We start from the raw sequence: 25,968 nt of genomic DNA on the forward strand, positions 1-25,968 counted from the left end.
AATATAATCCTGTTTAGTAAATGTAGCCCTCTTTGCACCTTCAGCTTTATGTGCTAGCATTTAGTCAGGAGCACTGATTTTGAGTGTTTTAAACATAACAGAGCACAATGGATAGAACAGTCCAGAACTGAGCTGAAATCAGCTGGTAAAGTCCATAATGTCTGCATTTATTAGCTGATGTAAACAAGCATTCCCATTCCTCTATTAGGGCCAGTGTAATTTCATAGGTCCAAGAGGGATCCCCCCACAATATTGGCTTAAGTTGAAATAAAGGAGGAATCCTTGTTTACACCAGCAGGTCCTGTACATTTCAGAGGATAAGAAGTAAAGGCTTAGATGGGCTCCAGGAAGTTTATCAATGTGCAATTGGTGAGTTGAATCGTCCATAAAGTTCAATATGGAAATAAGTCCATGTGCCTATAGAAATGAAAACATATAGTGTAATGAAGGTGTATCTAATTCTTCTCAAGCTAATAATATATCCCTCTGGGGGGCAAACCATGTAAATTGTTAAGGAAGTATGCTGGAATTCCTTAACAATTCAAGTGATTCCCCGCCCAGGGGGATATAACATTATCTTGGGAGGAATTAGATGCACCTTCATTCCCACTATATGCTTTAGTTGCTATTTTCACATGGACTTATTTCCATACTTGGCTGATAAGTGTTTGAGATTTTAGTGCCGCATTGTCAGCTCACTACAGGAAGTTAGAAACACACTGGATTTATGGCAGGAGCCACAGGTATTTTTTCACTTATCAGACAGATATAACAAAACCATTTCTTTGATATAGTTAACAAATAACACTGTTTCATTGCTATAATTGACAGACCAGAAAACCGCAAATAAGAAAAATTCATTGGCTTCACAACCACTTTGTTAGCTGTAGTAGGTGTTTAACCCTTGAGATACTTTGTACACGTATGTGTGGCTAAACTGTATTTAAACTACTACAGTGGCATACAGCCATTTACTTATATGGCAGGCCGGGCAGGAAAGCGCCAAGAATATTTTACTAGGCATAAAAATGTCTGCAAATATGCATGTATATGAAGCCTTATAGTGCATGAGAATATGTGGAGAAATTTCGATTGTAAAGACTTTTCTCAAACTGTTTAATTTGATATTTTGTTCATTTTCTTTTTCTATTAGAAGCAGCAGTTTTATGAAGATAGACACCAACTTCCAACACCAAAATGGACTGAGCTTGCTAATTTAATAAACAGCTGCATGGACTACGAGCCAGATTTTCGGCCTTCGTTTCGAGCAGTTATAAGGGAATTAAACAGCTTGTTTACTCCCGGTATGAAGCCACTTGTAAAAAAGAAAAAAGTTGTGACGCTATTTTCCAATTAGTTTTGTAATGTTCCGCTATTTTTTCTTTTTTTTTTTCTTTATATTTTTCTGTAAATCTGATTTTTATTAACTTTATGCCCATTTTTTTACAGATTATGAACTGTTGGTAGAAACTGACTTGCTACCCAATGTGAGAACCGGGGCCTTTGGCTTTTCTGGCGGCTTTGAAGACCGTGATCCAACTCATTTTGAGGAAAGGCATCTTAAATTCCTGCAACAACTTGGCAAGGTATATGCTTGTGGGTTAACCTTAAAATCTCCAGTTTGTATATTTTTGGGTCATTTGGAGCAGCGTTTCCCAACTAAACTTAAACTATGTACATTGTGTGGGTCACTTTACCACATGCGTGCCCTATCCTGTTTATATTTATTATCAATTCTCTGTAAATTTGTTTAAATGTTCTCCAAACAATCCCTTATGCTCAAAATAATGGAAAATACTAATACATGCATTTCTTATCTTTTTAAAATAGACTTAAAAAAAAAAGTTTTTACCTAATTATTTAGCAAAATAATAAAAAGTAGGCAGTTATGTGTTCTAAATAATACAAGCAACGCCATAGGCTGCACAGTCTTCACCATGCACACATTTTAGAAATGTTGCCCCAGTATTATCTGTAACCAGGTATAATCTTTGCAAACTTATTTCTTCATTGCAGGGTAACTTTGGAAGCGTGGAACTGTGCAGATATGATCCTCTACAAGACAACACTGGTGAAGTTGTAGCCGTTAAGAAGCTCCAGCATAGCACCGAGGAATATATGAGGGATTTTGAAAGGGAAATTGAGATTCTGAAATCCCTGCAGCATGAGAACATTGTCAGATACAAAGGAGTGTGTTACAGTGCAGGTAAGGCCATCTAGGTAAATGTAGTATTTTCACAATTAGGTTTGCATCCTGAAAACTGCTGTAAGCGTGGAGCCCTTGGGCCAGTTTTCTGAAACATGGTAGGAGAAGGTATTTTGCTAGGGGGTTCTGGATTTGGTATTACAATACATTGATTGACGGTCACTAATTTTCTCTCCATTACACCTCATGTCAGCCACAGATTGAGCATAAGCCATTGATGTATTGGAGAAAAAAGAACAATGCTCACAACTGTCCTCAGCAAAAGGTCTTGCATTTCTTTACTTAATCAGCACACTGGGCCTCATTTACCAAATTAATCATTCATACAAAAGTGGCAAAACTGGCAAACATTTTTGCCTGAATTTGGACCTGAAACCAAATCAATGATGCACAGGACCCTTTTCCAGTGTGGTCCGCAACCGCCCCAGAGCTGTGTGAACCCACTCAATTGAGTGCCCGTCAGGCTCCTGTCATGCAAATTGGATTCAATTTGCATAAGTGTGAACCCAGCCTGACTATTTTTGTGAAAATGGTTCTAATATTGTTGTCCAGGCAAATAGTAATGGTGATAGAAACTAGAGTTTACTTTCTCGCTGATGGTAGGTTTTATCGGATTCTGGAACAAAAAAAAACACAGAACACCTGGATCGCTGTGAGTCTAGGGGCCAAGTAACATGCTTTGATGAGGGTTAATTAGATAAGTGGATCAGACCTAGTGCAGCCAGCACAGCATGGAAAGAGATATGACAGTCAAAGAAAAAAAAACACAAAATGTAGCCCTCTGATGATTAAATAAATTCCAACATAGTACTGTATTCATGAACAGTGCTATTTATTCCATAAAGTCAAAGTTTAAAATAAATGGTAGTGAACGTTACCAGTGACCTCAGAGTGGGTAGGGGGGAAACAATCATCCGGGAGGCTTGCCTGGAGATGGTTTGAACATCAATCACCATCCAAGGAAATGGAGGGGAGAAAATTCCGTTCCCAGAGGGGGGGAGCGTACTGGCTGCTGGCAAAGCCTGCCAGCTCCAGGTGGATGCCACAGCTGGATGGTGGTCAGCAGGATGGATACTAAGTCTGTGTGATGTAAACGCCCCCCAGAGGGAATAAACAAGCCGAGCAGGGTTGATATTCTCAACCTATGTGCCTTCTGTGACATCACTGCTGTGCCGTAGATAAGGGGGAAAGGAAGTCAGTTGTGTAAGTGTCCATTGTTCTGTTGCCGTGACTTACATGTTTAGCATGCAAATTGTTTTTTTTTATTCTGCTATAAAATTTTGCAAATAAATAATTGTTCTTTATAAATTTAGGCCAAAATGTATTCTGCTACATTTCTTTGGTGAAAAGAACCCAAATCAGTGTATATGATTTAGTCTGTGTGAAAATTAGTTTACAAGCTATGGTATATATTAAACATGTGCATTCGTTTTCGTCCGAATGCATTTTCGTCCCAATTTCAGGTATTTTCATTATTGTTTTAACAAACGATAATGAAAGTGCAGAATCCGAACAACGAAAGATCTGACATAAATAAATGCTTTCTTTTCATTTTCTTTGTGACAACAGTTCGATATAGATGGGAGATTCGACATGACGCTGACAATAACAATCTGTGTCTATCTAACCTGTGGTCGAATGTACCTAACCTTACCTCTATTAGTCCAGGATTATTCGACTTGGAGAGAAAAGATTAGACAGAGAAAAGATCGCTGCTGGAATTGGGTGGGGGAAGTAAAATAAAAATAATGAATGTTATTGGCTGATTGTAACTAAAGAGGAGGAGCAGTAAAATATCTAGAACTAAGTACACACGTACAGCCAACTTACTTACAATTGCTAGCAGAGAGAGACACACACACTGAATCATTTCAGAAGACTTTATCTTAGCTGGTCCGTTTGTCAGAGAACCTAAATTATTTAGCAATTAAGCATAAGCACAGAAGCAGAACAATAGTGAAGCAAGCTACAGTTCAACTTAACTTTTTCATAATAATCTGCTGCTATTGTGTTAGTGTTGTTAACTAGTGTTGCTAGTGTTGTGATAGCCTCAGAGGCTGCCCGTGTTGGGGGGGAGTTATTATTCTAGATTCTATATTATAGATTGAGATTCTATATAGATTCTATATACCCTATCTTGTTACCTGTCTGATCAGTGATCACTATTACCAGTCCATTTTCAGTTTGAACTATATACGTTCAACATGAATCACAAAGATTCGACAAAGCAGCGAAAAACATACAAACGTCCAATCTTTGGCTTATGGTGTCTGTTCAAAGTTCTAAGAAGGTTCGACGGAGCAGCTAAACTATATGGAGTCATACAGTTTAGCTGCTCTGTCGAATCTTCTTTGAACATTTGACAGACACCATAAGCCTTCAATGACAGATTCCACCTTAATTCATTTGGATTTTCGGACAAATTTTTTACGAAAAACGAAATAAATTAAAACGAATTTCGGGAGTAGCTAAATAAATGTATTTTTCGGGCAAAAACCAAATTCCGAAACGAAATATTTCAGTGTGCACATGTCTAGTATATATCTGAAAATTGATCAGTCCTGATGTACTGATGGCCTACCGTATTTTCCGGCGTATAAGACGACCTTTTGCATGTAAAAAAATTGGCCAAAAAGCAGGGGTCGTCTTATACGCCGGGTCAGCCCCTCGGATGCCGGCTGGGTGTTCGGTAATACTGTATGTAGCTTCGGCTACATACAGTATATACCGCTGAGCCAATCCTGGTGAGCGATGTATTCAAATGAATACAAAGCCTGCTCGGATTTGAGTAACGACCTCTGCCAATCCGAGCAGGCTACTCTGTAGCCTGCTCTGATTGGCTTGGAGAGTCAGAGCGGCGCGGGCTGATGATGTTACAGCCTTTGCCAATCCAAGCAGGCTTTGTATTCATTAATAGAATACATCGCTCGCCGTGATTGGCTCCAGCAGGAAGAAGGAAGAAATATGAAGCCTCGAAAGCCGGGTCGTCTTATACGGTAAGTACAGTTTTAAAAGCGTTTTTGTCCTGTAAGATTAGGGGGTTGTCTTATATGCCGGGTTGCCTTATAGACTGGCAAATACGGTACCTCCTTTTTTGAGACCCAAAGATACCAGGATAGTAAAAATACCCCTCCAAATGACCCTTTTTGGAAAGTAGTCAGTCTAAGGTATTTAGTAAGAGGCATGGCGAGTTTTTTTAGGTTGTGATTTTTTTGTCATCATTTTTTGGAAAACGATGGCAGTGAGTCGGTACACTGATCATTCACTGGCTGTGGCCGGTGGCCACAGCTAGTGACAGATCACTACTTTGTGGCACTTTCTGAGAGGACATAATGTGACGTCCACTCAGAACGGTGAAGCTACTGCCTGGCCATCATTCTGCTATAGGCCAGGTGGGAAGGTGTTAAGACCAAACTTTAGGCAACTATAAAAAAACACACATAAATACAGCCCTGCAACCATCAATACATCATCATTAAATGTGCAGGCAGTGTAAGTTCTTGAATTTGAACTATTAGCAGTCTCTTTCAGTCCCTGTGAAGCAGGACTGGAGTGTGAGAGCAAGAAACGGCACAAGGCACCATTCAGTTTGTGCGGATAAGGAACATGCTCATAGAGAAAGCAGAGTGACAGATATATAAGTTAATCACTGTGATGCTTCTGTTTTGAGTCACCAGTTACAGGCTCTGATGGTTTCATGACAGCCTGGAGTCAAAGCAGTTGGGTTGAATAATACTGAGGACATCTTGTGGCAGAAACAAGTACTGTTGGGGAAATCTCTGCATTGAATGAATACTGCAGCAAAAGCTGTTTTTTTTTTTTTTTTTTTTTTTTTCATTTATCTTTTACTGAACTAATGTTTTTTGTTTTTGATAGAATTCTGGTTTAACTTCTGTATGTCAAGGCAGCAAACAAAAACACATAACACATACGTAATACATAACAAAATGTTATGTATTATCTCAGTACATTATTTTGCCACTAAACTTTTCCATGGCCTGCTATATTATAGCCATATCTAAAATGGATAGAGCTTTATTATGGCGGCATAAGGTGTAGCGTAGACTGGGATTGATCTGTGTGAGGACTTAAGACCACTTAACAACGCTAAATGAACTAAAGCTGGCCATACATGGATCAAAGTTCGACTGGATCAGCCAAGGACTAGCAGAATTTCAATCCATGTATAGGCAGGCTGTTTGTACAGAAGTCAGTCTACTGAATCAAATGTGGGGCTGGGGAAATTCGGTCAGTTTTTTGCGATCAGTGCGCTGATTGAATGCAAAAAATAAACTAAATTATCTGTTGGCAAAAACCTTCATTATTGCCAAGGACAGTAATGCCTAGCTTTATCTTTTGGACTATTGTGCTGTTCAACCCCACTGGTGTTCTTAAAGGATAAGTATATCTTTGGGAACATGTTACACGTTCCACCCAATTTTAGGGGGGAACATGTAATGTGCTCCCAGTGCTGCAGCCACCCCTTCTCCCCGTGGCAGCAGTTACCCCATAGTAGCTGTCACTGTTTGAAAGCAGCTCTGTGTGTCTGAATGAACTACATCCTCCGTGGCTTGTAGCAGCCCTTAATGATTTACCACGGCACTGTGGTAGTTCATTGAGTCTTCCTGTCAGGGAGTATTGGTTTATCCATATGGGATGCAAGCAGATACACTAACAGTATTCAGGAGTTGGTGTAATGTTTTACAGGCGCTTACTGCAAAAAATAATAAATTCCCTTTTGTTTACCTGTAAAAAAAAATGTGTATTTATTTTTATTTTTTTAAATTGAACTCATCCTTTAAAGACTTCTTAGCTACTGTCCTAGCTCAGTTTTGAAAGGGCACTTGGTACTGTACTCAAGTGGATATTTGTCTAAGTGCCATTTTGTCACAACACTGGGACACAGTGGCTCAAGTGGGTGCTACCTAGGTTTGGTTCTGGAACCACCAGGTGTCAGTGACAGATGAGGAAAAGCACTAATTCTAGAGGTTGAAACATTCACCTCCTGGGCTTCTTTTCCTTCTACAGAATGCTCCCCACCAAGCAATGTAAACATCATGCTTCTGCATTGTGTTCAAACAGGAAGTGAAGTGATGTTGCAAGTCTGTTTCAGCTCTGTACAGCCTCTCCCTGCAACAGTAGAATGCTCCTATAGTGATCTGTTGCTGGTTGGTTACAGGCAGCAGTAGACATGGTTGGCATTGACTTGTTTCTACAGATATGTATGGTTGTTTGGCGTTTTGATCAGGTCACTATTGCAGAAGAAATGGTTTTGAATAGCAAATATTATGAGGCTGGGTTAGCCTAGAAGAAATGCAAAAAGCAGTGTGTATTATGTGTATCAATAAATGGTCAGTTTCTATGTTTTATATTTATATATGCAGCTGTTAAATGGAAAATGTGGCATAAAATCCATATTGTAATACACAGTAGGGGAAAATAATTTTCTTTATCGTACATCACGGGACACAGAGCAGTCATTACTATATGGGTTATACGCCACCTACTGCTGAATGGACACTGGTAAATCAATCAAACAAGAAGTCCTCCCCTATATCACCCCTCCTAGACAGGAAGTGCTTCAGTTTTTTCGCCAGTGTCTTTTGGGTGGATGCTCACTGATGTGACATGTGATCTTGGAGCATACTTGGAGGTCTGGACAGTTCTATTAAGAATCATGGACTTCAATCTGATCCATTCGAAAAAGCTATCAGCCAAAATCGATGGTACCCACGCCTCATTGGATGGAGAGAAGATTCCTCAAGATTTTGCCTGTAATGCAGCCTTATGGCGCTGGACCCTGTGTAATGGAACCCTGTGCAGTGTTTGTTCTGACCAAGGTGCTTTCCTACAGGGTTCTATACAGGTCCAGGGTAGTGGGAACCAGATTAGAGGGGGACCCAGTCTCTGAAGGTTTTGACAAAGCCTGCTGTGATGGGTGAAGATTGGACTCCTGTTATGTTCAGAGTCCTGCAGCAAGAATGGTAAGTCTGCATTTTTGTAGTTTCTCTTTTAAAAAAAAAAAAAAGAGAGTGAGAGATCTGACTGTCTGTTCTCCCGGTGGCCACTGGGGGCAGTGGGCTCTTTAATCATGCTATGTACTTGTTAGTTGTGGTCTGCGGTATCTTCTCCAGCCACTGGAGGGCGCAAGCTCGCTCAGTATGGCCTGTTTTTATAAAGGCAGGAAGTGGAAGGGCGGCCATGATGCCATGTGGCAATGGGTTCAGCAGGGACTCTGGAGACATAGAAGCCCATGGATACTAGCAAAGTGAGTTCTTACTATGGAAGAACTGTGTGACAAACAAGTCGTGATTATATGCTGCATAGTTACTGCTTATCCGGGGGGACTATACAACTGTAAGTCCATACACCCCTGGATGGTTAGCAGTTAATTGAAAGTGTAGTTGACCGCTCGATAGACAGGTGCAGCGTGGTATACATGCTTGCAAACTTGTTGCCTAAATGCATGTTTAAATATACACGCTTGGAAAACATGACCATGGGTGCGTTTTAAGGAGTTGCATCTCCACTATAGTGCGCGTTTGGTCTGCAGAAGTTTAATTTTTTATTTATTTTGCTGTCCTGAAACAGCATAGAGGCTGCATTGGATGCATATGTGCTTGGTTAAATCATGCAGGACTAGTATGGAGCCAAGTGCAGTTAAGTAGGTGCATGCTTGCAATCTAGCTAAAATGCATGGTTGCTAAAACACGTTTGTGTAAAAACACATGTTTTTGCATAAAGATACGTGGTTATAAATGTTTGCATAAAGATACACGATACATGTTTCCTAAAGAGACACGTTTGCATAGATACGTGTTGGGTAATATATGTTGCATAAACGCATGCTTGCTTATTGCGTAAATGCATGTTTCCATTGATGCATATTGCATAAATGTGTGTTTACATGGATGCACGCATTCATGTTTTTTTTATAAGCACATGCTTACATGCTTCCACGCATACTGTCATGTTATCATTCGTACTGCTTGCATATGTTACTCATTTTATTTTCTTGAGACTACGTGCATATGTGCTTATTTGCTTGGGACTACATGCATATGTGCTTATTTGCCTTCGGGGTCCATAGCCATCAATGACGCATATCTTCATGTGTTGTTTTTTCTCTTTCGTTCGTTGACGGACACAGCTCCTTTAAATATTGACCGTAGGGTTATCATGCCACCTTCAGGAGAGGACTAGGCAGAACATGTAAAAACAGTAAGACTGCATAGCTCCACCCAGGGGGTGGTCCCTCTGTCTATAACCCCTCAGCCTGCTTCCTGCAGTTTTGGCTCCCTGAAGGGACCACTGGTCCTGGGAATTTTTGATTATTTTTTTTTCCACAAGATTTTGATCCTGTGATCTACTATCAACAGCCGGCTGGGTGATAGGCTGGATAATATAGATCCTTGTAGTCTCCCCAGCCTGGCCATCAAGCGTGAGCAGGCCCTAGCTACGCGCTGGGTCATCCACGATATGCCCCTTCTGCTCCAGGGGTGGCCGGTGAGCTATATGCTCCAGAGTACACATATGACTGGGCTACTGCTGTCTGTGTCACAGTGTGCCGTGGCCTGCAGTCACCCCTTACTGCTCGGGTGATGGGTCTGTAGTGAAATGTGTCCAGCTATTCCGACCGGACGGGTAAGTACAGCTCTCCCTGCCTCAGGAGGATAGAGCAGCTGGGCATTCCCTGGGAGGTTGACTAGGGGGTCTCCCGCTCTCCCTTTCCTCTCTCCCTGTCCCTTTTTTTTCCCTTCTCCCCCTGGGGGGGGGGGGGGGCGCTGCATGACTGGGCATGAGGTGCGGGTATGTACCTGGGCCGGGGGGCCTCTGAACCTTGGCAGGGGGTGCGCTGTCTGTTTGGGTCATTTTTTGATATTTTTCTGTCCCTTTTTCTGTGTCGGGTGCATCTCTAATTTTACCTCCGAATGTGCTGCCGCCATTTTCCGACGGCCGCGGCCATTTTCCTGTAGTTTTTATGCAGAGCATGGTTGTCAGCCATTTTCTAGTTGTCCGGTGGCCATTTTCTTGGTGCTTTTATACAAAGACGACCAGCGGCCATTTTCTTGTAGTGATCCAGGTGTGCAAGACTGCTATTTGGTCTTTTTATTTATACATCCACAGAGTTTTTACCAGGTGGATGTCAAGAACATGGAGGAGACTGCCTTTGGTCTCAGCGTATTACAAACAGTAATAGTGGCAGTTTCTGTGATGGTGTCGGGGCATTGCTTTGGGGACACAGAGATCCCTCCCCTCTTGTTTAAGAAGTTTATTGCTTGCTACAAAACTGAGGTACTTCCTGTGTAAGAGGGGTTTTATAGGGGAGACCTTCTTGTTTGCTATACCAGTATCCATTAACCAGTAGGTGGTGTATAACCCATATAGTAATGGCTGCTCTGTGTCCCGTGATGTATGATGAAGAAAAGGATTTTACAGGTAAGCTGTAGAAAAAAATCATATTTGATCCCCTGAAGATTTCGTAAGTTTGCCCACTTACAAAGAAATGAATGGTCTATAATTTTTGTCATACATGTATTTTAAATGATAAAGACAGAATTTCAACCAAAAATCCAGAAAAAAACACGAATGTTATAAATTGAGTTGCAGTTCAGTGAGTAAAATGTATTTGATCCCCAAGCAAAACATAACTTAGTACTTATTGGAGAAACCCTTGTTGACAAGCACAGAGGTAAGATGTTTCTTGTGGTTGGTTACCAGATTAACACACTCAGTTTCAGATTTCTCCATCAATTTTCTATAAGATTAATACTGAAGACTGGCTAGGCCACTTTACGTCCTTAAAACAGAGTTCTAGCCATTTTTGTATATTATTAAAAGTCAGCAGCTACAAAAACTGTGTCCTCCTTCAGCAGCTCCAGAATCTTAACTATGGGAAACTTCCACTTTTGAACCACTTCTTTGTTGCCTTGGTGGTAGGTTTTGGGTCATTGTCAAGCTGGAACACCCTTCTTCATGTTCTGGATAAGGGAAGATGGTTCTCATCCAAGATTTTGCAATACATGGACCAGTACGTTAGCCCTTCAATGCGGCAAAGTCGCCCTGTACCTTTAGCAGAGAAACAGCCCCAAAGCATAATGTTTCCACCTCCATGCTTGACTGTAGGAATGGTGTTCATAGGGTCATAATCAGAATTTTTCTTCCAAACATGGCGAGTTGAGTTAATGCCAAAGAGCTCAATTTTGGTCTCATCTGACCACTGCACTTTCTCCCAATCCTACCCTGATTCACTTAGTTCATTGGCAAACTTCATATGGGCTTGTAAATGTGTCTTTTTGAGTAGGAGGACCTTGCGGCCACTGCAAAATTTCATGGCAGCATGTTGGGTTACCAATGTATTGTTTGGTGACTGTGGTCCCAACTGCCTTGAGATCATTCACAAGCTCCTTCCATATAGTTCTGGGCTGATCCCTCACTTTTCTCATGATCATCCTAACCCCAGGAGGCTAAATCTTGCTTGGAGCTCCAGACTGCGGGCAATTGATAATGATTTTGTATTTGAAAACTCGCTCCAACAGTTGTCTCCTTCTCACCAAGGATGTTGCTGATGGTCTTGTAGCCCATTCCAGCCTTGTTCAGGTCTACAATCTTGTCCCTGATGTTCTTTGATAGCTCTTTGGTCTCGCCCATGATAGTGAGGTTTGAATGGAAGAAAGAGATTATGTGGACAGGAGCACCTCTTAAATTAGCAGGACTAATCTGTGCGCCACATGAGCACATACTGTAGCCAGTCTCTGAGAGCCAGAAGTAGTGTTGCTTGGTAGGGCATCAAATACTTATTTTACTCACTGAACTGCAACTTAATTTATAACATATTTGTATTATATGTTTTTTCTGAATTTTGGTTGATGCTCTGTCTCTATAATGTAAAATACACCTATAATAAAAAATTATAAACCCTTAATTTCTTTGTAAGTGGGCAAACTTCCAAAATCTGCAGGGGATCAACTTAATTTTTGCCACTGTATATGGTAATACAATTATAACAATCTGAAAAATTAGTTATGCAGCAGGCAGCTGTTTATTGTTCTGCTGCTGTGGGACTGACATCCTCCAGCAGAGGGGCACAAGATTTCCTAAAACTGTTGCTGTTTCTGGATTGGATAATGATGTATAAGCGTTTTTTGATAGCATTACAGACATAATATGGCATAAGGAGTATGCCGTGCTCTTTTAGTAAATAGGGGGAGCTAGGTAATTGAGTAGCCATAACGTATGAAGTGTGCCACGAGGCACTCATCCACCACTGTAGCATCAGTTCATTAACATGCATTATTGGCTAATTGTGCTGATTGTTTTTTTTTATTATTATTATTCACTACAGGTTTTGTTATTCAGATCAGCTAAATTTACTGCATGTGTTTTTATATTCTCAATGCTTATGGTTTTTAACATGTAAAAATGTATATTTATATTTTTCCCCTCAAAAACTGAAAAATTACAATTTTTTTTGTTTTTACAAGGTCGTAGAAATCTTAGACTAATAATGGAGTATTTACCATATGGAAGTCTAAGAGACTACTTGCAAAAGCACAGGGAAAGGCTGGATTTTAAAAAACTTCTTCAATATTCCTCACAGATATGCAAGGTAGGATTGACATAAAACTGTATATTTCCTTTATTGTGTATAACCAATAGCCTGCCTAGGCAGACATTGTCTTAATATTAACTGAAGGAAACCTGTACTAAGAGATACATTTTGTAATATCCTAAAATGCCAGTATGGATACTACTTTTTTTTGGGTAGTCTCTCAAGGCAGTACTGTCTGAGTCACAGATTCAGAAACAACATGATTTGAATGTCAGTAGTCTTAATCTTCATACACATTACAGGCCAGGACATCAGAAAATGACAGCCACTTAGTTAGCATTTTCAGCTATAACTTTTCGGTATTTTTACAGTACGTGTTTCTTTTAAAATCGGTGGTTAGCTTATCTCAGCAGCTTATATTTGCCCAAGGAAAAATGACCACATTACCTGTGAAATGTCTGCCACTACTTAAAAAAGTTTGCTTCCTTCCCAAGTTTTGGTTATAAACCTTCAGAGCCGGTTCACACAGGGGCGACTCAGATCTGACTTCAGGTCGCCTCAGGTTGGACAACATGTAAAAATCAATGTAAGTGAATGAGAGCCGTCTTAATGCACACTAATGAAGTTGCTCCGACTTCAGAAAAGGTTCCTGTACTACTTCAATCCGACTTGTAGGCTACTGGTACCCGTTGATTTCAATGGAGGTCGCCTACAAGTCGGATCTCCGTCTATATGGAGGCGACTCTGCCAGAATTATCAGCTCTCAAGAGGGAACTCCACGCTAAGAGCCGAGAGCATACCAGGCCCTTAGGTCTGGTATGGCTTCTAAGGGGAATCCCCTACGCTGAAAAAAAAATTTGGCATGGGTTCCCCCCCAGATCCATACCAGACCCTTATCCGAGCACGCTACCCGGCAGGCCAGGAAAGGGGGTGGGGATGAGTGCGCGCCCCCCCCTGGACCGTACCAGGCCGCGTGCCCTCAACATGGGGGGTGCCTTGGGGAAGGGGGGCCTCACGGCGCCCCCACCCCAAAGCACCTTGTCCCTATGTTAATGAGGACAAGGGCCTCTTCCCGACAACCCTGGCCGTTGGTTGTCGGGGTCTGCGGGCGGGGGGCTTATCGGAATCCGGGAGACCCCTTTAATAAGGGGGCCCCCAGATCCCGGCCCCCCACCCTATGTGAATGAGTATGGGGTACAATGTACCCCTACCCATTCACCTGTGAAAAAAAATGTACAAAAAAAACACAACACACAAGGGTTAATATAGTTTATTGCACAGCTCCGGGGTCTTCCGTCTTCGGGGGTCTTCTCGCCGGACTCCTCCGCTATCTTCTGCTAGCTCTTCTACTAGCGGAGGAGCCCAGCTTTCTTCTTTGCCGCCGCCCTCTTCTTCCAACTTTGGGGGTCTTGTCCCCCTCTTCGGTTCTTCTTGCCGGGCCACCGCGCCTTCTTCTAGCTCTTTTACAAGCGGTGGCCCGGTCTTCTGTCGCTGTCTTCTGTTCTTCTCTTCTCCGGTGATGTCCCTATATAAGTCGCCGCACGCCGCGTCCCCGTCATTGTGAGCAGAGACAGCGACGAGGCAACATCTCCTGAAGAGAAGAACAGAAGGCAGCGGCGACAGAAGACCGGGCCACCGCTTGAAGAGCTAGAAGAAGGCACGGTGGCCCGGCAAGAAGAACCGAAGAGGGGGACAAGACCCCCGAAGTCGGAAGAAGAGGGCGGCGACGAAGAAAGCCATGCTCATCCGCTAGTGAAAGAGCTAGCAAAAGAGCAGAAGATAGCGGAGGAGTCCGGCGAGAAGACCCCCGAAGACGGAAGACCCCCGGAGCTGTGCAATAAACTATTTTAACCCTTGTGTGTTGTGTTTTTTTTGTACATTTTTATTCACAGGTGAATAGGTAGGGGTACATTGTACCCCATACTCATTCACATAGGGTGGGAGGTCCGGGATCTGGAGGGCCCCTTATTAAAGGGGTCTCCCTGATTCCGATAAGCCCCCCGCCCGCAGACCCTGACAACCAACGCCCAGGGTTGTCGGGAAGAGGCCCTAGTCCTCATCAACATGGGGACAAGGTGCTTTGGGGTGGGGGGGGCGCGCGGAACCCCCTTCCCCAAGGCACCCCCTATGTTGAGGGCATGCGGCCTGGTACGTCTCAGGAGGGCGCTCGCTCGTCCCCACCCCCTTTTCTGGCCGGCCGGGTAGCGTGCTCGGATAAGGGTTTGGTATGGATCTGGGGGGGACCCCCACGCCGTTTTTTCGGCATAGGGGGTTGCCCTTAGAATCCATACCAGACCTAAGGGCCTGGTATGCTCTTGGCGTGGGTTCCCCCTCCGAATTTTTTTCATAAATTTGTTCCCCCTTCAGAACTCATTCTCTGATTGGCCACGGCAAAAGTCGCCTAGCCTGGGGCGACTTAAAGTCGTGTTGCAAGTCGCCCCAGGGACGTGTTTAAATCGTGTTAAAGTCGTCTCCAAGTTGCCTCACAAAGTCGTCCTGGAAGTCGTGTCGCCCCTGTGTGAACCGGCTCTCAGTATGGTTGTTCTACTTGGTCGCTGCTATTATTTTGACACCTGCTCTGCTTTTTTATTCTTGGGTAACTTTACATTTCTGATGGCTGCAGCATCTTTGTATCCTTGCAAGAAGAGAAACAGCCAGAGGTGGTATATGTGTGATTTTGTGTAACACATACCATGTAGTCATAATTGGGTTAGAGAGATTACAAGAGAAGGGTGCCCATGTCGGTATTGGTAGGCTAGAGGAATGCCCCATTCTATAGGAAAAACTACTACTGCAATGCCAAGGGAAAGCCATTGAAACCTCTGGGAAGATATCATTGAACCTTGAATTTTTTATTTGTTTAGATGAACTGCTATACAGTTGCAGCCTGGCAGTTGTTAAAACATATATTTTATTTTTACAGGGTATGGAATATCTTACAATTAAACGGTATATACACAGAGACTTGGCCACTAGAAACGTTTTGGTTGAAAATGAAAACAGAGTAAAGATTGGAGATTTTGGATTGACAAAAGTATTACCACAAGACAAGGAATACTACAAGGTTAAAGAGCCTGGTGAAAGCCCTATTTTTTGGTAGGTTAACTTTTGCAGTTCTATTTAATAGACATGTTTTTTTTTTTTTTTTTTTTTTAATCATTGAGGTATACCTTTTATATACAGCTGTGGACTGAAAGTGAGTAGTAAAAAGTATAACTGAAATAAATAAATTGAAGGAGAATTTGGCTCCAGGGCTTTGTATTGAAGACAAAATGGGTGAGAAAAATGAAAACTGGTGTTTGTATTCAATGCCAAATTCTGACAATGCAAGATAAATAACTAATTACCTGCCTTCGATAAGTGGGTATCACAAGATTTCCCATTTTGCATTCTGCACCTCGTATAAGGACAGCACAAATTGACAAGCAGAAAAGCTTTTCATTGCAGAAGAGCTCTATTATGGGACATAATAATAAAGAATTGAATTTGACATCCACCAAACATTTTACTGCAGGTGAATCTTCCAGGAGTATATATTATAAATAAGTTATTGATTCGCCACCAGTGAATGTTTGGGCAACGTCACATTTGCCACTTTATAAATATGCCCCTATGGGGTCGATTTACTAAAACTGGAAAGTACAAAATCTGGTGCACCTGTGCATAGTAGCCAATCGGCTTCTAACTTCAGCTTGTTCAGTTCAAGCGTTCCACTCACTTTTGAGAGGTGGTTTTAAACGAAATACCACCTCTCCACCCCTCGTTTTTGGATATTGAAAAAAAAAATTTTTTTTCACTTTAGTACCTTTTTTGGAAGTACAACAGTACTTCCGATTCAGCCGGGCCGAGGCCCATGACGTCACGTCCTCTTCTGCGGTGAGCCCACCCATTGTCTTCTGGGACCTGTGTGTGTCCCAGAAGACAAGCTGGCCATTCACAAAGTGCTGCGGGACTCACACATGCGCAGTTGTAAGAGTTATCCGGAAACTACAGCTCTCCAGTGGTTGCGGAACTACAGATCCCATGAGGCATTGTAAAACTCAGACATGAGTAGGCATGATGGGAATTGTAGTTCCTGAACAGCTGGAGGGCCGTAGTTTGAAGACTCCTGTGCTATACCGTTATTATGTCTCCAGAATTGGGAGTGTGGCATCTATCCATCTTCTCTCTGCCCGTGGACACAAGAACCTACATCTATAGATATATATTTGGGCATCACAGTGGTGTAGTGGTTAGCACTTTCACCTAGCAGCAAAAAGGGTTGCTGGTTCAAATCCCGCCCGCGACACCATCTGCCTGGATTTTGCATGTTCTCCCTGCGTGGGCTTCCTACAGGTTCTCCAGTTTTCCCCCACACTATAAAAACACGCTGGTAGGTAAATCGGATCCTGTCTAAATTGGCCCTAATATGTATGAATGTGTGTTGGGGACCTACACAAATGCAACCCCATGTTAAAATAAAAATAAAAAAATCTTGATTTTTCTGAAATTGCAAGTAAGGATCATAACTTCCTGAGAAAGCAGTGAGTGAGGCATGGTCGTGGGAAGAAATTGGCAGCAGTACAGGCAACTTCCTGGAGGAGCGTGATGTCATTCCTGTGTGCTGGCCACCACTACTGGGAACCAGATATGCGCCACAGTACATAACTCTGCGCACACATCAGTCGCGCATCTCACATACACAGCAGTCGCGCATCTCACATACACAGCAGTCGCACGTCTCACATACACAGCAGTCGCGCGTCTCACATACACAGCAGTCGCGCATCTCACATACACAGCAGTCGCGCATCTAGATGCATTTGGCACATCTAGCTGCAGGAACCCAATTTTAGGGAAATAGTAAAGCAGATGCAGATTTCCAGGACTGGACTAACAAATGTTTCTAGTGAAAGGCAACTGGTGTTTTCAATCAAATAAGGTGTGCCATTGACATGCATCACAGTTGAAGTTAGGAATGTGCATTTGTAAATTTAAACTAAATGAAATCCTTTCTTATTTTAGCTTGAGGCATAGAGTGCAGAGGGATTAGAAGTCTTGTCAGTTTTTAAGGATTTCTGCACCTCGGATAGGGTGAAGACAACTCTCAAAGTTTGCCACTCTCTCCTTCAAATTCACTTCCTGTCACATCTCTGTACGCCCCAAATTATTAAGTATTTTGGACTGTGGGGTTTATTTACCAAAGGCAAATCCACTTTGCACTACAAGTGCACTTGGAAGTGCAGTTGCTGGAGATCCGAGGGGGACATGCAAGAAAAAGGTTTGCTTCTACATGATTGAATGATAAAATCACCAGTGCTTTCCCTCAGATTTACAGTGAGTACATAGTTACATAGTTAGTAAGGTTGAATAAAGTCCAGTTCAACCTGAGTGAGGAAACCGGAGTACCCAGAGGAAACCCACGCAGGCACAGGGAGAACATGCAAACTCCAGGCAGGTAGTGTCGTGGTTGGGATTCGAACCAGCGACCCTTTTTACTGCTAGGTGAGAGTGCTAACCACTGCACCACTGTGCTGCCTGTAAAGTACACTTGTATTGCACAGTGGATTTGCCTTTAATAAACCCCAAATACCTACTAATGTGGGGTGTACACAAAAAAGTGCTAGAGTGCAATTTGCCTAATGGGGACACTAGTTAGATTGACCTGTGTCCCCCCCAAGGAAAGACATTGGTAGGGTTTTACCCTCACTTTTTGTTTGGCTATGTGACAGGAAGTGAAGCCAATTTTAAGAAAAGGTACACAAAGCCCAACCTAAAAAAGGCACGCAGGGGTTTTAACACTCACTTGGTTTCCCTCAAATGCCCACAATTAGTATAGGATTGTCTTAAACTTGATTTTAGCTTGGTGCTCTGAATCGGGGGTTCTCAACCCTGTCCTCAAGTACCCACAACAGGCCATGTTTGCAGGTTTTCATTCATCTTGCACAGGTGCTTTAAGTCGCACCTGTCTTTGTATTTTGGACAGCTTTTTTTAGCTATAAAAAAAAAATATCTGCGGGTCTATTATCGCTTTAAGGATGTCCTTAAATTACGAACAGGAAAACACACTCTCTGAGCATGCCCAGAAACATCCAAGTGCTATTCCACACCAACTCAAATGGAGCTAGCACAAAATAAGCCACCCTCTGTCCAAAATTAAGTACATCATCCAGCATGCTACAAAATTACAGATGGGACAAACACCCCCCGGTCCGGGGGGTGCCAAACAAGGAGCCTAACATGGGCAAAAGTTATACAACAAATACCATCTCAGTCTACGGGAATTGACTTGTGAATTTTGCTAGTCCCCACTTGTCTGGCTGATCTTCTAGTTATTGGCCTTAAGATGTGTATGGGGGCCCAGTTCCCATCCTGAGGGACAGATATCAATGTCACCAATTTGAAACAAGGAGAAGTGTTTTTAAAAATGCTAAATTACTTAAAAGCTAGTAACTTGGGGGGTGCTTACACAGCCTGTAAAGTGCGCATCTGTAGCATCCAAAATGCTGCTTCAAAGATATACGGCTTTAGAGAAAAGTTACAAATCTACATTGTAGCTGCAAAATTTTAACATGAAACAAAAAATAGCCTGCCCCTCTACCCCCAATACATACAAGGCCATTTGGGTCTGTTAAGGCTTAAAATGAGAACCCCCACGTGAAAAATCCCACCCCAAACAAAAAAAATATTGTACCCTTCCCAAAAACTAGGAAACCTCTAGCCAAACACATAGCAAGCCAGCCCATGAAAGGGGGGAGCATGCTTGGGGGCAGGAGGGGCTTGGGCACCCCAAAAGTCAACCACCTTGTTCCCATATTCAGGGGGACAAGGGCCTCTTCCACACAATCCTAGGCTGGATTTGTGTGTGGGGGGTTAGGCTGCAGCTGCTTGTTATTGGGCTGAGCCCAACATGCCCCAAAGGCAGCCAGCTATGTTGAGTGCACGTGGCCTTGTATGGTTCAAGAGGGGGTTGAACGATCACTCTTTTCGTTCCTTTCCTAGCTGACCCTGTTGTATGCTCTGAGAAAGGATGTGGTTTGGATTGGTGAAGGCAGCTCACAGCCTTTTGAGAATGGAGTGGAGTGTGGCGTTCCCCTTTAAAAGCGAAAGTTAGCCCATGGAAATCCAAGGGGTTAGAGGGGGGAGACGAGAGCATTGGAGAATGGAGTGTAGAGTTTCCCTTTAAAAGCAAAAGCTAGCCCAAAGAAATTATATGGACTAGAGGGGGGAGACAAGAGCATTGGAGACTGAAGTCAAGTTTAGAGGTGCACCCGTTCAACCCACGCAATTGCATTTACGTTGCTTGAAATTTACTAAGATTTTGGCTGCACACATGCATTTGAATGAGCGCAACAGCCATTTGTGCTTCACAGTGCTTACATTGATCTCACACAGTTCTAAACGTATTTGCAGGCATAGCAGGCTTTCTCTGAAAAAGTTACTTTCTCATTTTGTTTTGGGCATATTTGTTACTTGGGCAGTTGTTACTAAACTTTCTCACATCACCCCATAATATTGTCACCTCCCTCTTCTGTTAATATTGAATTGAATATGCCGTGTGCATATTGGCGCACAGATTGCATTCTCCCATGCGCCGAGATCACTATAGTAAATGGGGGATTCGAACTCTGTTCCCGACGCACCGTTTCATAAATATGAAAACGTGCGTTGCGCCTCATCGTGCACCTCTACTGATGGCGCATGGCTTTCGTAAATCAGCCCCTTTGTTCTCTGGGTGCTTACAGAGGGGAAGATCCCCATTCATTTCATTATCTATTTCAGGTCTAACACCTCAGCACACCTTTTTTTTGATAAGAAAATATGATTTATTTATTTTTGTTTGTTTTGTTTTTTTAAGACGGTGTTCTTTTCTAACTCTTATAGCAGTTTTTTTCTGTTGCTTAAAAAGAAGGTGATGAAAATATTTAGCCACTTATCCTATCATAAAAGAATAGTCTGCCAGAAGCTACTTTCATTCTACGGTGTAAAAATTTTCGAATTTTCTTTCCAAGTAATGTAAGATTTGTCCTCATTTTAGACTTTGATACGTTTTCAGTTGAGCAGTGGACATGATGTGATTGTGCTGACCAGTCAGTTATGCTGTCATTTAGCTTATGTTTGTTGTCATTGCAGGTATGCACCCGAAAGTCTGACTGAGAGCAAGTTCTCTGTGGCTTCAGATGTGTGGAGTTTCGGGGTTGTTCTCTATGAGCTGTTTACATACAGTGAAAAAAATAAGAGCCCACCTTCGGTGAGTATGCAAAAAATGAAATTTTGCTGATGTTTCATAATCTAAATCAAACTGGTTTGCAGTGACTGCAGTTGTGCGGTGTAAGCACTTATGGCATGTCAACATTGACTGCATCAATGAGAAATTCAGCTAAAGCATACTCAGATAATTTTCTGCCTGTTCTTGTTACATAGTTAGTCTTGTTGAAAAAGCCCATCTAGTTCAACCAATAAAAGGAACAAAAATACCTATATACACAAACCTATACCCACAGTTGATCCAGAGGAAGGCAAAAAAAAACCCAGCAAAGCATCATCCAATTTTCTCAAGCAAAATCCTTCCTGATCGCCCAAGAGGCAATCAGATATTCCCTGGATCATATTTACCTATAAATATTAGTATCCAGTTATATTATGTACATTTAGAAAATAATCCAGGCCTTTTAGCAATCACTGAGCTGGAGAGAACTAGCTCTTGAGGGAGTCTATATCACTTTTCACAGCTTTTACTGTGAAGAAGCCTTTTCGTATTTGGAGATGAAGTCCCCATTACCTCCGAGGGTAAAGATTGCCCCCTTGCCCTCTGTGATGACCTTAAAAGGGAAATATTCAACTCCAAGTTCACTATATGGACCACTTACCGTATTTATCGGCGTATAACACGTGCCAGCGTATAACACGCACCCCAAGTTTAGGAGGGAATTTTAAGGAAAAAAACTTTTAGGAGGGAAGTTTAAGGGGAAAAAAAACAACTTACATTTAAATGCCCATCAGTGTCATCTGCAGCCTTGTCCACCATTGCAGCCTTGTCCACCATTGCAGCCTTGTCCACCATTGCAGCCTTGTCCACCATTGCAGCCTTGTCCACCATTGCAGCCTTGTCCACCATTGCAGCCTTGTCCACCATTGCAGCCTTGTCCACCATTGCAGCCTTATGCAGCCTTGTTCACCATTGCAGTCTTGTCCCCCATTGCAGCCTTATGCAGTCTTGTCCCCCATTGCAGCCTTGTCTATTTTATTTGCTATTTGTTTTTTATTTTTTTTAAATGCCACCGCCGAGATACAGAGCCGGATGTGTATCTCGGCGGCGTGCGGTAGTTCTTGGCGGGCCTTCGGCGCTTCTCGCCAGCTTTCGGCCGCCTTCGGCCATTCTCGCCAGCTTTCGGCCGCCGAGAAGAGCTGAAGGCGGCCGAAAGCTGCCGAGAAGAGCCGAAGGCAGCCGAGAATGGCTGAAGGCGGCCGAAAGCTGCCGAGAAGAGCCGAAAGCGGCCTAGAACGGCCGAAGGCGGCTGAAAGCCGCCCAGAGGCTCAGAATTTCGGGGGATCGGCGTATAACACGCACCCACGATTTTCCCCTGCTTTTAAGGGGAAAAAGGTGCGTGTTATACGCCGATAAATATGGTATGTATTTATACATATTGATCATTAGAGGTCGACCGATATATCGGCCGATATTTGCAGTTTTTTAATTAATTGGCATCGGCCGATTGTGCTGATGAAAAGGCAGATTTAGAACAGCGCAACTTGGAAATGACTTCTGTAATAGAAGTCAGTGTAAGTTGCCTGAGTCGTCATAGAAACGACTTTCCTCCTCTCTGGGCAGTCTGCCAAGAAAAGAACAAAAAGATACAATGTTTACACTTGAATGAATGAACTCATCTCTGTGTGTAGTTCTCAGTTTAACCATTTAAAGACTAAATCTTTTCTGACACTTGTTGCTTACAAGTAAAAATCCTGTATTTTCTGCCAGAAAATCATAGACCCCCCAAAAATTATATATATATATTTTTTAGCAGAGATCCTAGGGAATAAAACAGCGGTTGTTGCAATATTTTATGTCACACAGCATTTGCACAGAGGTCTTTCAAATGCATTTTTTTGGGGAAAAAAATACACTATTTAAAAAAATAAATAAATTAAAAACAGTAAAGTTAGCCCATTTTTTTTTTTCGTCCAAAAGTTTTGACTACCTGTTTTTATTTAATATATAGGTTTTTTTTTTTTTTTATCTAAATCATACATACAAGTAAACTGATTGGAGGTTTGTTTTGTTTAATAAATGTTTAAATGTAAGAAATTTTCTGTATCACTTATGAAGGTTGCTTTCACACTGGAGCGGGCAGGCGTTGATGGTAAAACGCTGCAAGTTTTAGTGGCTCTTTACCATCATTTTAGCGGTGCTATTTGGCTGCTAGTGGGGCACATAAAACCCAGCTAGCGGCCGAGGAAGAGGTTAAATGCGCCCGTGAAGCACCGCTGCCAAATCGCATTACATGCACTTCGGCAGTGGTGCCCATTCATATCAATGGGCAGGAGTGGTGGAGGAGCAGTATACACCACTCCAAACGTGCTGCTTGCAGGAATTTTTTTTAAGATCCTGCCAGCGCATCGCCTCCTTGTGAAAGCACTCTGTCTTTCACACAGACTGCAGGGGAGCCATTTTGCAGGCACTTTACAGGCGCTATTTTTAGCCCAAAAGAGCCTGAAAAACGCCCCAGTGGGAAAGGTGTGTTAGATTTTATGAGATGAAGGGGGATTAAAAAAAAAGGAAAAAAAAATCGGCCTAACATATCGGCCCAAAAAAATCGGCATCATATATCGGCCATCGGCCGCCATGATTTCTAAATATCGGCATCGGCCAGAGAAAAACCCATATTGGTCGACCTCTATTGATCATATCCCCTTTTAATCTCCACTTCTCAAGAGAAAATAAATTAACCACTTTCAGACCGGACCATTTTGCTGGTCAATGACCAGAGGTCTTTTTACAATTTGGCACTGCGCTGCTTTAACTGGTAATTGCGCGGTCATGCAATGTTGTACCCAAACAAAATTTGCGTCCTTTTCTTCCCACAAATAGAGCTTTCTTTTGATGGTATTTGATTGCCTCTGCGATTTTTATTTTTTGCAATATAAACGTAAAAAGACCGCAAATTTTGAAAAAAAATGATATTTTCTACTTTTTGTTATTAGAAAAATCCAATAAACTCAATTTTAGTCATACATTGAGGGCAAAATGTATTCAGCCACATGTCTTTGGTAAAAAAAAAGTCAATAACTGTATATTTATTGGTTTGCGCAAAAGTTGTCACATCTACAAACTAAGGTACGTTTTCTGGAATTTACGCAGCTTTTAGTTTACGACTGCCTATCTCATTTCTTGAGGTGCTAAAATGGCAGGGCAGTACAAAACCCCCCCAAATGACCCCATTTTGGAAAGTAGACCCCCTAAGGAAATTGATAAGTGGCATGTTGAGCCCATTGAATATTTTATTTTTTTGCCTCAAGCGATTGAATAATGACAAAAAAAAAAAAAAATTATTTTTTTTACACAAAGTTGTCACTAAATGATATATTGCTCACACATGCTATGGGCATATGTGAAATTACACCCCAAAATAAATTCTGCTGCTTCTCCTGAGTACGGGGATACCACATATGTGGGACTTTTTGGGAGCCTAGCCGCGTACGGGGCCCCGAAAACCAAGCACCGCCTTCAGGCTTTCTAAGGGCGTAAATTTTTGATTTCACTTCTCACTACCTATTACAGTTTTGAAGGCCATAAAATGCCAAGATGGCACAAAACCCCCACAAATGACCCCATTTTAGAAAGTAGACACCCCAAGCTATTTGCTGAGAGGCATGTTGAGTCCATGGAATATTTTATATTTTGCCACAAGTTGCGGGAAAATTACAAACTATTTTTTTTTTTTTTTTTTCACAAAGTTGTCACTAAATGATATATTGCTCACGCATGCCATGGGCATATGTGAAATGACACCCCAAAATAAATTCTGCTGCTTCTCCTGAGTACGGGGATACCACATATGTGGGACTTTTTGGGAGCCTAGCTGCGTACGGGGCCCCAAAAACCAAGCACCGCCTTCAGGCTTTCTAAGGGCGTTAGTTTTGAAGGCCATAAAATGCCAAGATGGCACAAACCCCCCCCAAATGACCCCATTTTGGAAAGTAGACACCCCTAAATTTAGGGGTACACTAGTGAGACTAGGTAATAAATGGCGGGTGCCCTGAAACTATAAAAAAATAACTAACCAACCAGCGTCACCTGTAACCGTTATATGGTGATCACTGGTGAAAGGGTTAACTAGGGGGCAATCAGGGGGCTTTATGCGGTAGTATATGAGGGTCCCTGGCGCTATAAAAAGCTGCGGCGAACCTAAATACCTACCTGCCTAACTAGCGTCACCTGTGACACTAATACAGCGATCAGAAAAACGATCGCTTATTAGGCTGGGTTCACACTGGAGCGATGCGGGAACGCCACGAATCCGCGGCGGGTTCCCGCATCGCATGCCTCCCGGCGGCAGTTCACACTGCCCTATGCGAACTGCTGGGAGTGTCAGTGAAATGTTAATGACACCCCCAGATCAGTTCGCATATCGCAGTGCGATCTGCAAACTCGGATCGCATGGTGTGAACACCCATGCGATCCGATTCTGCTGCGGACCAAAAAAAGGGCCCCGTGCGAGTTTGCGGCGGGTGCGACGCGAATTCAGCCATACTATCTGTATGGCTGAACTCGAATCGCACAGAGATCGGATGTGATTTGCACTGCAGTGCGGTGCGAATCACATCCGTTCTCATAAACCGCTGCAATGTGAACCCAGCCTTAGTGACACTGGCGACGGGGGGTGATCACGGGGTTAAACCTTTATTGGGGGGGTTAGGGGGGTACCTTAGAACTAAAGGGGGCTAACCCTAACTGCCCTAACAGTTATTACAGTCACAAATGACACCCGCCGGGTGATCAGGGGGTTAAACCTTTATTAGGTAATAAATGGCGGGTGCCCTGAAACTATAAAAAAATAACTAACCAACCAGCGTCACCTGTAACAGTTATATGGTGATCACTGGTGAAAGGGTTAACTAGGGGGCAATCAGGGGGCTTTATGCGGTAGTATATGGGGGTCCCTGGCGCTATAAAAAGCTGCGGCGAACCTAAATACCTACCTGCCTAACTAGCGTCACCTGTGACACTAAT

General features: G+C 42.7%; 1 protein-coding gene across 1 annotated transcript in view; it reads left to right on the forward strand.

Moving 5' to 3' along the window:
* Positions 1 to 25,968, forward strand: part of JAK2 (Janus kinase 2) — a 338,166-nt gene that overhangs the window by 287,978 nt on the left and 24,220 nt on the right. Inside the window, exons 17-22 of the mRNA XM_077475037.1 lie at positions 1,154 to 1,304; positions 1,450 to 1,586; positions 2,017 to 2,206; positions 12,691 to 12,815; positions 15,682 to 15,854; positions 20,871 to 20,988. Coding sequence (XP_077331163.1) covers positions 1,154 to 1,304; positions 1,450 to 1,586; positions 2,017 to 2,206; positions 12,691 to 12,815; positions 15,682 to 15,854; positions 20,871 to 20,988 — 894 coding nt within the window. The remainder of the gene's footprint in view (positions 1 to 1,153; positions 1,305 to 1,449; positions 1,587 to 2,016; positions 2,207 to 12,690; positions 12,816 to 15,681; positions 15,855 to 20,870; positions 20,989 to 25,968) is intronic.

Source organism: Lithobates pipiens, unplaced genomic scaffold (assembly GCF_037356315.1).
Source record: "Lithobates pipiens isolate NorthernLeopardFrog02 unplaced genomic scaffold, aLitPip1_a1.2 Scaffold_13, whole genome shotgun sequence".
Classification (NCBI taxonomy): domain Eukaryota; kingdom Metazoa; phylum Chordata; class Amphibia; order Anura; family Ranidae; genus Lithobates; species Lithobates pipiens.